Source organism: Somniosus microcephalus, unplaced genomic scaffold (assembly GCF_052327205.1).
Source record: "Somniosus microcephalus isolate GS21.2 unplaced genomic scaffold, FLI_Smic_1.0 unresolved_chr2, whole genome shotgun sequence".
NCBI lineage: Eukaryota > Metazoa > Chordata > Chondrichthyes > Squaliformes > Somniosidae > Somniosus > Somniosus microcephalus.
Genome location: NW_028225180.1, coordinates 9,803,368 through 9,815,892, shown reverse-complemented (window position 1 = coordinate 9,815,892; position 12,525 = coordinate 9,803,368). Strand labels below are relative to the sequence as shown.

The window sequence follows — 12,525 nt, the reverse complement described above, 5'->3', positions numbered from 1 at the left end:
ACACACACAAAGGCCTGTACCAGTACAATCGACTGGTTTTTGGAATAGCATCAGCTCCAGCTATCTGGCAAAGAGCTATGGAGCAAGTCCTGCAAGGGATTCCGGGGACTCAATGCTACCTAGACGACATCCTTATAACAGGAGAAAACGACAACGAGCACCTTGCCAATTTGGAGCAGGTGCTCACTCGGCTGAAAGAACGGGGCCTACGAGCAAATCGCCCCAAGTGCGAATTTTTCCAAAATCAGATATCATATTGTGGCCACATAATTAATAAGGAAGGGTTGCATAAGTCACCTGAAAAAATTGAAGCAGTTATAAAAGCCCCAGCACCTGAAAATGTTTCACAATTAAGGTCATTCCTGGGATTAATAAATTACTATCATACATTTTTACCGAACTTATCAACTATTCTACACCCTCTTAATGATCTTCTACAGACAGGAGTGATTTGGAAATGGAACGAAGACTGTAAACGTGCCTTCCATAAATGTAAAGACTTGATCACATCCGAGAAAATTTTGGCTCATTACAACCCATCACTACCAATCAGACTGGCGTGCGATGCATCCCCTTACAGCATAGGAGCGGTATTGTCCCATAGATTCCCTGATGGCTCGGAACGGCCGATAGCTTTTGCGTCACGCTCATTGAACTCAGCTGAGCGTAACTATGCCCAGATAGACAGGGAAGCACTCAGCCTGGTATGGGGAGTGAAGAAATTCAACCATTACCTACACGGACAAAAATTTACCTTGCTGACTGACCATCAACCCCTCATCTCCATATTCAACCCTAAAAAAGGTGTCCCCATTATGACGGCACAAAGACTACAGAGGTGGTCCCTTTTTCTAGGGGCACACCAATACAACATTGAATACAAAGGGTCAAAACAGCATGGGAATGCTGACGGTTTATCACGCCTACCGTTGCCAACGATAGAAGAGGCACCTACAGTAGACCCAGTAGAGATATTCCACTCTACCATAGTGGAATGTCTACCGGTGACAAATTCTGCCATTGAAAGGGAGACAAGAAATGACCCTACTCTCTCACGGGTCTACGATTTAACAGTGAAGGGATGGCCAGCACATGGCGAACCACTGTTGCCAGCATTCTCGCAAAGAAGAGAACAGCTGTCAGTGTGCCGAGGAACCTTGATGTGTGGATCCAGAGTGGTGATTCCACCCAAACTCCAGGATAAAGTGCTAAAGGAGCTTCACGAGGGGCATCTGGGTGGAGTGAAAATGAAGAACCTAGCTAGGGCGTTTGTATGGTGGCCAGGTATCGATGGAGACACCGAAGACATGACCAAGAGCTGCCTAGGATGCCAGAAGGTCCAAAATGCTCCGCCACAGGCCCCTCTACATTCATGGGAGTGGCCCTCATCTCCCTGGCAAAGGGTGCACATCGACTTTGCTGGTCCATTTATGGACTCAATGTTCTTAATCGCAGTTGATGCACACTCCAAGTGGCCGGAGGTAATAAAGATGTCCTCCACCACCACGGAAAAAACCATCACAGTATTAAGGACCATATTTGCCAGGAATGGGCTGCCGGAGCAGATATGTTCTGATAATGGACCGCAATTTGTGTCCGAAGAATTCAGAAAGTTCTTAAAGAACAATGGGGTAAAGCACTACACGTCCGCCCCATACCATCCCGCCACCAATGGATTAGCTGAAAGGTTTGTCCAGACCTTCAAGAAGGCCATCAAGGCCATGGGTAATGAAGACATAAAACTTCAGCACAAGGTGGATAACTTCTTATTTGCATATAGGAATGCAACGCATATGGTTACTAACCAAACTCCTGCCATGATGTTCTACAATAGAAACCTAAGATGCCGGCTGGATTTGGTCAAGCCCAACATCCGAAGGGACGTGGAGAACCGGCAGTTTCAGGGCATGAATGAAAGGCCAACTAGGGCCTTCCAGATAGGCCAACCGGTTTTGGCCCGGGACTACCGTACCGAGAAATGGCAGCCTGGAACTATCTGCACACGATTAGGACCACTGATGTATACCGTGGACATCGGAGACAGCATATTAAGGCGCCATGCTGACCAAATCATCAAGTCATCCGAAAAGGGACAACCTACACCACCACTCTATACATCTAACGATGAAGTAGAGATACCCATATCTACCTCCGATCCGGTGATACTGGAGCCCGATGAACCCGACACTGGCCTTCAAGCCGAATCAGCCTTGCCAGAAGAACCTACTACACCACCAGAAACTACTACACCCCCGAGGCGTTATCCGGACCGAGTCAGGAAGCCTCCTGAGAGACTAACTTATAATTAATTAATACAGCAATGTATATTATTTTGCATATAACATGTAATTAATAATTACTTAAAATATGATGTACTAGTTAGCTAGAAGGGGAGGAATTGTGGTGTATGTGCCTTTAAGAGCAATTATGGTGTATGTGCCTTTAAGAGCCCCAGGTGTGCGTAATGCCGGTAATTGCCACTTGGGCTAGACTTGCTTAGTAAATACCTATGAACCAACTCCTGTCTTCAGTGTCTTTATCTACACACGGACACTACAGTTGGTAGTTACTTCACTGAGTCCCAGGACTGGTTGACTGAGGGGACTCTTCTCTATGATCATCTCTTGGCATTTCAGGGCTTCGTAATGATAGCAGTGGGGGTTGCTCATTTTTAGCTGTTTCCAAAATTTGATGGCTCTTTTTTGGATATTAATTAGTAGTGGATATTGGCCTAGTTCCGCCCTGCATGCATTGTTTGTGGTTTTCCTCTGAGTCCGGAGGATACTTTTACAGAATTCTGCATGCAGGATCTCAATTGGGTGTTTGTCCCATTTTGCGAATTCTTGTTGTGTTAGCGGACCCCACACCTCACTGCCATAGAGTGCAATTGGTTCAATTACTGATTTAAAAATTTTGAGCCAAATGCCAATTGGAATTTCTATTTGGATTGACTTTTTAATGGCATAGAAAGCCCTTTTTGCTTTCTCTTTCAGTTTATTCACAGCCAAATGAAAATTTCCCGTAGAACTGATTTTTAAGCCTAAGTATGTGTAATTTGTAGTTTGTTCAATTTTAGTTGCTCCTAGTGTGAAGTTTATTCTGGGTCCCTGATGTCTGGGACTGGTGTCTCTCAGTCTGGTGTCTCTCAGTCCCTTCTCTCAGGGAGATATCTGTACAGTGACTGGTATCTCTCAGTCCCCTCTCTCTCAGGGTGATATCTGCACACTGACCGGTGTCTCTCAGTCCCCTCTCCCTCAGGGAGATATCTGTACACTGACTGGTGTTTCTCAGTCCCTCTCCCTCAGGGAGATATCTGTACACTGACTGGTGTCTCTCAGTCCCCTCTCCCTCAGGGAAATACCTGCTTTTTACCAGCGCGGACCGACCTGTATCTCTTGTCATCTACAGAAGTGAAATCCATAAGTAGAACGTAATCTGCCATTGCATCCATTCCGAATATCTTCACCTGGAATGTGGGAAACATTCGCCTGGGGAGAAATGGGCGTAAAGCTTACATTAAAATGTTAATCTGATCGCTGGTAACTCTCAGAGGACATTCAGCAGAACTACCGGCAGTGAGGGAGCAAGTCAAGGAGCCATACAGTGTGGTACTGAGCCCCACACACACACACAAACACACACAGAGCAGGAAAGGCCCAGGCTTCATCCCCGGCCTGTGCTGTGTGAGCCTGATCTCACACCCGGTGTGGTACTGAGCCCCACACACACACAGAGCAGGAAAGGCCCAGGCTTCATCCCCGGCCTGTGCTGTGTGAGCCTGATCTCACACCCGGTGTGGTACTGAGCCCCACACACACACAGAGCAGGAAAGGTCCAGGCTTCATCCCCGGCCTGTGCTGAGTGAGCTGATCTCACACCCGGTGTGGTACTGAGCCCCACATACACACAGAGCAGGAAAGGCCCAGGCTCCATCCCCGGCCTGTGCTGAGTGAGCCTGATCTCACACCCGGTGTGGTACTGAGCCCCACACACACAGAGCAGGAAAGGCCCAGGCTCCATCCCCGGCCTGTGCGGAGTGAGCCTGATCTCACACCCGGTGTGGTACTGAGCCCCCCACACACACAGAGCAGGAAAGGTCTAGGCTCCATCCCCGGCCTGTGCTGAGTGAGTCTGATCTCACCTGGTGTGGTACTGAGCCCCACACACACAGAGCAGGAAAGGCCCAGGCTCCATCCCCGGCCTGTGCTGAGTGAGCCTGATCTCACACCCGGTGTGGTACTGAGCCCCACACACACACAGAGCAGGAAAGGCCCAGGCTCCATCCCCGGCCTGTGCGGAGTGAGCCTGATCTCACACCCGGTGTGGTACTGAGCCCCACACACACAGACCAGGAAAGGCCCAGGCTCCATCCCCGGCCTGTGCTGTGTGAGCCTGATCTCACACCCGGTGTGGTACTGAGCCCCACACACACAGACCAGGAAAGGCCCAGGCTCCATCCCCGGCCTGTGCTGTGTGAGCCTGATCTCACACCCGGTGTGGTACTGAGCCCCACACACACAGACCAGGAAAGGCCCAGGCTCCATCCCCGGCCTGTGCTGTGTGAGCCTGATCTCACACCCGGTGTGGTACTGAGCCCCACACACACTTTAACGTTTTAAAAGATTCACCACCCTCTGAGTGAAGAAATTCCTCCTCATCTCAGTCCCATATCCTGAGAATGTGACCCCCTGGTTCTAGACTCCCCAGCCAGGGGTTGATGGGTCAAAATCCTGGAACTCCCTCCCTAACTACACTGTGGGAGCACCTTCACCACACGGACTGCAGCGGTTCAAGGCGGCGGCTCACCACCACCTTCTCAACAACAACAACTTGTATTTATATAGCACCTTCAACATAGTAAAACGTCCCAAGGTGCTTCACAGGAGTGTTACAAGACAAAAAAATCTGACATCGAGCCACATAAGGAGAAATTAGGGCAGGAGACCAAAAGCTTGGTCAAAGAGGTCGGTTTTAAGGAGCGTCTTAAAGGAGGAAAGAGAGGTAGTGAGGCGGAGAGGTTTAGGCAGGGAATTCCAGAGCTTAGGACCCAGGCAACAGGCACGGCCGCCAAAGGTTGGGCGATTATAATCAGGGATGCTCAAGAGGGCAGAATTACAGGAGCGCAGATATCTCGGGGGGTTTGTGGGGCTGGAGGAGATTACAGAGATAGGGACGGGGGGGGCGAGGGCCATGGAAGGATTTGAAAAGAAGGATGAGAATTTTGAAATCGAGGTGCTGCTTAACCGAGAGCCAATGTAGGTCAGCGAGCACAGGGGTGATGGGCGAACGGGACTTGGTGCGAGTTAGGACACGGGCAGCCGAGTTTTGGATGACCTCGAGTTTACGTAGGGTAGAATGTGGGAGGCCAGCCAGGAGTGTGTTGGAATAGTCAAGTCCAGAGGTAACAAAGGCGTCGATCAGGGTTTCAGCAGCGGATGAGCTGAGGCAAGGGCGGAGACGGGCGATGTTACAGAGGTGGAAGTAGGCGGTCTTAGTTATGCTGCGGATATGTGGTCGGAAGCTCATTTCAGGGTCAAATATGACACCAAGGTTGTGAACAGTGTGGTTCAGCCCCAGACAGATGTTAGGGAGAGGGATGGAGTCAGTGGCTAGGGAACGGAGTTTGTGGCGGGGAGCGAAAACAATGGCTTCAGTCTTCCCAATATTTCATTGGAGAAAAATTCTGCTCTTCCAGAACTGGATGTTGGACAAAGTCTGACAATTTAGAGACTGTGGAGGGGTCGAGAGAAGTGGTAGTGAGGTAAAGCTGAGTGTCAGTGTAACGTAAGAAATAGGAGCTGGAGTCGGCCATTCGGCCCCTCGAGCCTGCTCCGCCATTCAATGAGATCATGGCTGATCTTCTGCCTCAATCCATTCACCGGCCCTATTGCCATATCCCTTGATGCCCTCACTAGTCAGAAATCTACCGACTTCTGTTTTGAATATACCCAATGACTGAGCCTCCACAGCCCTCTGGGGTAGAGAATTCCAAAGATTCACCACCGTCTGTGTGAAGATATTTCTTCTCATCTCAGTCCTGAATGGCCTACCCTTTATCCTGAGGCTGTGGCCCCTGGTTCTAGACTCCCCAGCCAAGGGAAACATTCTCCCAGCATCCACCCTATCAAGCCCTGTAATAATTTTGTATGCTTCATTGAGATCCCCTCTCATTCTTCTGAATTCAAGAGAATACAGGCCTACTTTACCCAATCTCTTCTCATACGACAGTCCCGCCATCCCACGAACCAGACTGGTGAACCTTCGTTGCACTCCCTCTATGACAAGTATATCCTTCCTTAGGTAAGGAGACCAAAATTGTACACAGTACTCCAGGTGTGGTCTCACCAAGGCCCTATATAACTGGAGTAAGATTTCTTTACTCCTGTACTCAAATCCTCTTGTAATGAAGGCCAGCATACCATTTGCCTTCCTAATGGCTTGCTGCACCTGCACATTCACTTTCAGTGACTCGTGTACAAGGACACCCAGGTCCCTTCGAGCATCTGCATTCCCCAATCTTTCACCATTTTGGAAATACTCTGCCTTTCTGTTTTTTCTACCAAACTGGATAACTTCACATTTATCCACATTATAATCCATCTGCCATGTTCTCGCCCACTCACTGAGCCTGTCGAGATCCCCTTGAAGCCTCTTCACATCCTCTTCACAACTGACACTGACACCTAGCTTTGTGTCATCAGCAAATTTGGAAATGTTACATTTAGTCCCCTCATCCAAATCATTGATATAGATTGTGAATAGCTAGGGCCCAAGCACCGATCCTTGCGGTACCTCACTAGTCATAGCCTGCCATCCTGAAAAAGACCCATTTATCCCTACTCTTTGTTTTCTGCCTGTTAACCAATTCTCAATCCATGCTAGTATATTACCCCCAATTCCATTTGCCCTAATTTTGTTCACCAACCTCTTGTGTGGGACCTTATCGAAGGCCTTCTGAAAATCCAGATACACCACATCTACCGGTTCCCCGTTGTCAACTCCACTAGTTACATCCTCAAAGAACTCCAGTAGGTTTGTTAAACAGGATTTCCCTTTCATAAATCCATGTTGACTCTGCCCAATTTTACTATTAGTTTCTAATTGACCAGTTATTGCATCCTTTATAATAGTCAGCATACATGTGGAAACTGACACTGTGTTTTCGGATGATGTCGCCAAGAGGCAACATGTAGATAAGAAATAGGAGGGGGCCAAGGATAGATCCTTGGGGGACACCAGAGGTAACGATGTGGGAGCGGGAAGAGAAGCTATTGCAGGTGATTCTCTGGCTACGATTAGATAGATAAGAATGGAACCAGGCGAGTGCAGTCCCACCCAGCTGGACGACGGTAGAGAGGGGTTGGAGAAGGATGGAGTGGTCGACCGTGTCAAAGGCTTCAGACAAGTCAAGAAGGACGAGGAGGGATAGTTTAGAACATAAGAACATAAGAAATAGGAGCAGGAGTAGGCCAATCGGCCCCTCGAGCCTGCTCCGCCATTCAATAAGATCATGGCTGATCTGATCCTAACCGCCAATCCACTATCACAGAACCATCTCCTGAATCTAACAGAATTAGACACACGAAATAGGAGCAGGATCAGGCTACACGGCTCCTGGGCCCACTCCGCTACACACAGGGCCATGACCGATCCGAACCTAGACTCATGTCCAAATTCCTGCCCGCTCCCCGTAACCCTTAATTCCCTTTACTTCTAAGAAACTGTCTATTTCTGTTTTAAATTTATGTAATGATGTAGCTTCTACAGCTTTTTGGGGCAGCATATTCCATGGACCTACCACCCTCTGAGTGAAGTAGTTCCTCCTCCTCTCAGTTTTGAAAGAGCAGCCCCTTATTCTAAGACGATGCCCCCTAGTTCTAGTTTCACCCATCATCGGGAACATCCTCCCTGCATCCACCCGATCCAACCCCTTCACAATCTTATATGTTTCAATAAGATCGCCCCTCATTCTTCTTCTTCTCATTTACTGTTGTCACAGTCACAAAGGATGTCATTTGTGACTTTGATGAGAGCCGTTTCGGTACTGTGACAAGGGAGGAAACCTGATTGGAGGGATTCAAACATGGAACTGCGGGAAAGATGGGCACGGATTTGGGAGGCAACAACACGTTCAAGGACTTTGGAGAAGAAAGGGAGGTTGGAGATGGGGCGGTAGTTTGCAAGGACGGAGGGATCAAGGGTTGGTTTTTTGAGGAGGGGTGATGACGGTAGATTTGAGGGAAAGCGGGACAGTACCTGAGGAGAGAGAACCATTAACAATGTCGGCTAACATGGGAGCCAGAAAAGGAAGTTGGGTGGTCAGCAGTTTGGTGGGAATAGGGTCGAGGGAGCAGGAAGTGGGTCTCATGGACAAGATGAGGCCGAGAGGTCATGAGGGGAGATCGGAGAGAAACTGGAGAAAGATGCGAGTTCAGGGCTAGGGCAGGGGGGGAAACCTTAGAGGAGGTTTGGCTCAGTGGGCAAGGCAGTACAATTCTGGCCACCGCACCTTAGAAAGGATATATTGGCCTTGGAAGGCGTGCAGCCCAGATTCACCAGGGCTCCAAGGGTTAGATTATGAGGAGAGATTACATAAACTAGACTTGCATTCCCTGGAGTATAGAAGGTTAAGGGGGTGATTTGATTGAGGTTTTTAGGATTTTGAAAGGAATTGATAGAAATAGAAACATAGAAACTAGGAGCAGGAGTAGGCCATTCGGCCCTTCGAGCCTGCTCCGCCATTCAACGAGATCATGGCTGATCATCCAAACCCTAGCACCCAGTCCCTACACCGACAGCCATCCCACCCAAGCCCTATCCCCGTAACCCCACATATTTAATCCCCCCTAACACTAAGGGCCAATTTTATCATGGCCAATCAACCTAACCCGCACATCTTTGGACTGTGGGAGGAAACCGGAGCACCCGGAGAAAACCCACGCAAACACGGGGAGAATGTGCAAACTCTGCACAGATTTGAACCCGGGTCCCTGGCGCTGTGAGGCAACAGTGCTAACCACTATGCCACCGTGCTTGTCCCGCTGGTGGGGGGAGTCAAGGACAAGGTGGACATCAGCTTAAAATCCGAGCCGGGCCATTCAAGAGAGGGGTTAGGAAACATTTCTTCATGCAAAGGGTGGTAGAAGTGTGGGACGCTCTCCCGCAGAAAGCAGTAAATGCCAGCTCAATGAATCATTTTAAATCTGAGATCGATAGATTTTTTTGCTAGCCCAGGGTATAAAGAGATATGGAGCCAAGGCGAGTGGATGGAGTGAAGATACAGATCAGCCGTGATCTCATTGAATGGCCTGGATGAATGCAGCTCCAACAACACTCAAGAAGCTCGACACCATCCAGGACAAAGCAGCCCGCTTGATTGGCACCCCATCCACCACCTTAAACATTCACTCCCTCCACCACTGGCGCACCGTGGCTGCAGTGTTGACCCTCTACAAGATGCACTGCAGCAACTCGCCAAGGTTTCTTCGGCAGCACCTCCCAAACCCGCGACCTCTTCCACCTAGAAGGACAAGGGCAGCAGGCGCATGGGAACACCACCGCCTCCAAGTTCCCCTCCGAGTCACACACCATCCTGACTTCGATATATAATCGCCGTTCCTTCATCGTCGCTGGGTCAAAATCCTGGAACTCCCTCCCTAACAACACTGTGGGAGCACCTTCACCACACGGACTGCAGCGGTTCAAGAAGGCGGCTCACCACCACCTTCTCAAGGGGCAATTAGGGATGGGCAATAATTGCTGGACTTGCCAGCGACGCCCACATCCCGTGAATGAATAAAAAAAGTCTCGAGGGGGCTGAATGGGCCTCCTCCTGTTGCTATGGTGACAGGCTCGAGGGGCTGAATGGGCCTCCTCCTGTTGCTATGGTGACAGGCTCTAGGGGGCTGAATGGGCCTCCTCCTGTTGCTATGGTGACAGGCTCGAGGGGCTGAATGGGCCTCCTCCTGTTCCTATGGTAACAGGCCCGAGGGGCTGAATGGGCCTCCTCCTGTTCCTAATGTAACAGGCCCGAGGGGCTGAATGGCCTCCTCCTGTTCCTATGGTAACAGGCTCGAGGGGACTGAATGGGCCTCCTCCTGTTCCTATGGTAACAGGCCCGAGGGGCTGAATGGGCCTCCTCCTGTTCCTATGGTAACAGGTTTGAGGGGCTGAATGGCCTCCTCCTGTTCCTGTGTAACAGGTTTGAGGGAGGGGCTGAATGGCCTCCTCCTGCTCCTAATGTAACAGGCTCGAGGGGCTGAATGGCCTCCTCCTGTTCCTGTGTAACAGGTTTGAGGGAGGGGCTGAATGGCCTCCTCCTGTTTCTGTGTAACAGGCTCAAGACGCTGAATGGCCTCTTCCTGTTCCTGTGTAACAGGCTCGAGGGGGCTGAATGACCTCCTCCTGTTCCTGTGTAACAGGCTCGAGGGGGCTGAATGGGCCTCCTCCTGTTCCTGTGCTCCTAAGAAGAAGGTCCACCACCACCTTCTCAAGGGTCGACTAGGGCACGGGGGCAATAAACACCGGCCTCACATCCCCAACAACCCGCCCCGGCTGCCCTACCTTCCAGCCTTGGTGACGATCATCTCCGTGCCCAGTTGGTTGAACTCGTCCCAGAGGCCCTTCATCTCCAGCTGGACTGTCACGCCCGTCACCTTGGCGCTCTTCCTGGCCCCTCCCTCGCCGCGGTGCGTCCCGGCCTCACGCTCCCCCATGGGCCCAAAGCCAGCAGCGAAACCCCGCCGGGCCACCGAGCAGGCCTCGAAGCCCTGGTAGGCCTCCGGGCCCAGCGAGAGGCAAAAGCCTGCCGAGGGGTTCATGGCGGCCTGAGGCAACTTGGCCACGATTACGCGGGGCTGGGGGGGGGTGCGGGGGAGAACAGTCGGTGAAGTGTGAGAGGGAAGAAAGACCTCGACGCACACGCTCAATCCCTGCTTCTCATTGCCTCCGGTCTCTTTTCTTCGCTTTCCATCAATTTTTCATTTTCTCGTTTCCTAAAACCAACACAATAAATTTAGAAGTGAAAGATTCAAGATCTGGAGGCAGCCTGGTTTGAGAAAGATCTTTGCCGTGACGTAAACTCTGTGCCGGGTCGAAGGGCCTCGGAACGCAGTGATGCAATCCATCACCTGTCCAAGCTCACGGCCAGCTGGGGCGCGGCGGCCATTTGTGCGCACAGCAAGATCCCGTAAAAGCGCGATTGATGGCCAGTTGATGGCTGACACACGTATGCAGGCAGACGCACATACTGAGACACGTGTGCTAACACACACACACTCACACTCACTCACATACACTCACACACACACTCACTCACACACTCACTCACACTCACACTCACAGACACGCCCAAAAAGCAACTGAGTGCAAACAATCAATCAGACAAACGTCTAAATAAAAGAAAAGTTCTCCAGCGCAATAATCCACTGCTCAGTTTATTCGGCAAAAGATGTATAAAAGTCGAGCTGCTCTGCTGGGTTTAGCTATGGATCGGGATCACCAAGCAGGGAGAAGCTCACTGCTTCGCTCCCGTGTTTAATATTCACAATAGCAACAGATTCAAACAAGTCACTTTCCCACACACCCAGATCCCTCCATCAGCATTGGTAACTGCAGTTCACTCTCGCAGTATCTCACTTTCTCTCAGTTATTTCTCCCCCGTCTCACTCCTTCTCTCTCACAATCTTTCAGTCTTCCTCACGTTCATTTTCCTCTTCCCTCCAACCCTCCCTGTGCGCCCCTTTCCTCTCTTTCCGTCGCCGCTAACTCTCTGTTCTGCTACGGTGGCAGGCAGTGTCTTAGTGGGTAGCACCCTCGCCTGCGACTCAGAAGGTCGTGGGTTCAAGTCCCACTCCAGAGACCCGAGCACAGAAATCTAGGCTGACACTCCAGTGCAGTGCTGAGGGAGAGCTCCCTCCGACAGTGCGGCGCTCCCTCAGTACTGCCCCTCCGACAGTGCGGCGCTCCCCCAGTACTGCCCCTCCGACAGTGCAGCGCTCCCCCAGTATTGCCCCTCCGACAGTGCGGCGCTCCCCCAGTATTGCCCCTCCGACAATGCGGCGCTCCCCCAGTACTGCCCCTCCGACAGTGCAGCGCTCCCTCAGTACTGCCCCTCCGACAGTGCGGCGCTCCCCAGTACTGCCCCTCCGACAGTGCGGCGCTCCCCAGTATTGCCCCTCCGACAGTGCGGCGCTCCCTCAGTACTGCCCCTCCGACAGTGCGGCGCTCCCTCAGTACTGCCCCTCCAACAGTGCGGCGCTCCCCCAGTATTGCCCCTCCGACAGTGCGGCGCTCCCTCAGTACTGCCCCTCCGACAGTGCGGCGCTCCCCAGTATTGCCCCTCCGACAGTGCGGCGCTCCCTCAGTACTGCCCCTCCGACAGTGCGGCGCTCCCTCAGTACTGCCCCTCTGACAGTGCAGCGCTCCCTCAGTACTGCCCCTCTGACAGTGCAGCGGAGCTCCCTCAGTACTGCCCCTCCGACAGTGCAGCGCTCCCTCAGTACTGCCCCTCCGACAGTGCGGCGC

General features: G+C 51.4%; 1 protein-coding gene across 1 annotated transcript; it reads right to left on the bottom strand.

Annotated features, from left to right (window-relative positions):
* Positions 1 to 3,311: 3,311 nt before the first annotated feature.
* Positions 3,312 to 11,238, bottom strand: LOC147092086 (T-box transcription factor TBX1-like). Its single transcript, XM_085975620.1, has 2 exons — positions 10,564 to 11,238; positions 3,312 to 3,488 (listed from the first exon to the last, which is right to left on the bottom strand). Exons 1-2 carry the CDS (start codon positions 10,818 to 10,820, stop codon positions 3,350 to 3,352), a joined length of 396 nt encoding a protein of 131 aa, XP_085831746.1. The 5' UTR covers positions 10,821 to 11,238; the 3' UTR covers positions 3,312 to 3,349.
* Positions 11,239 to 12,525: the final 1,287 nt, after the last annotated feature.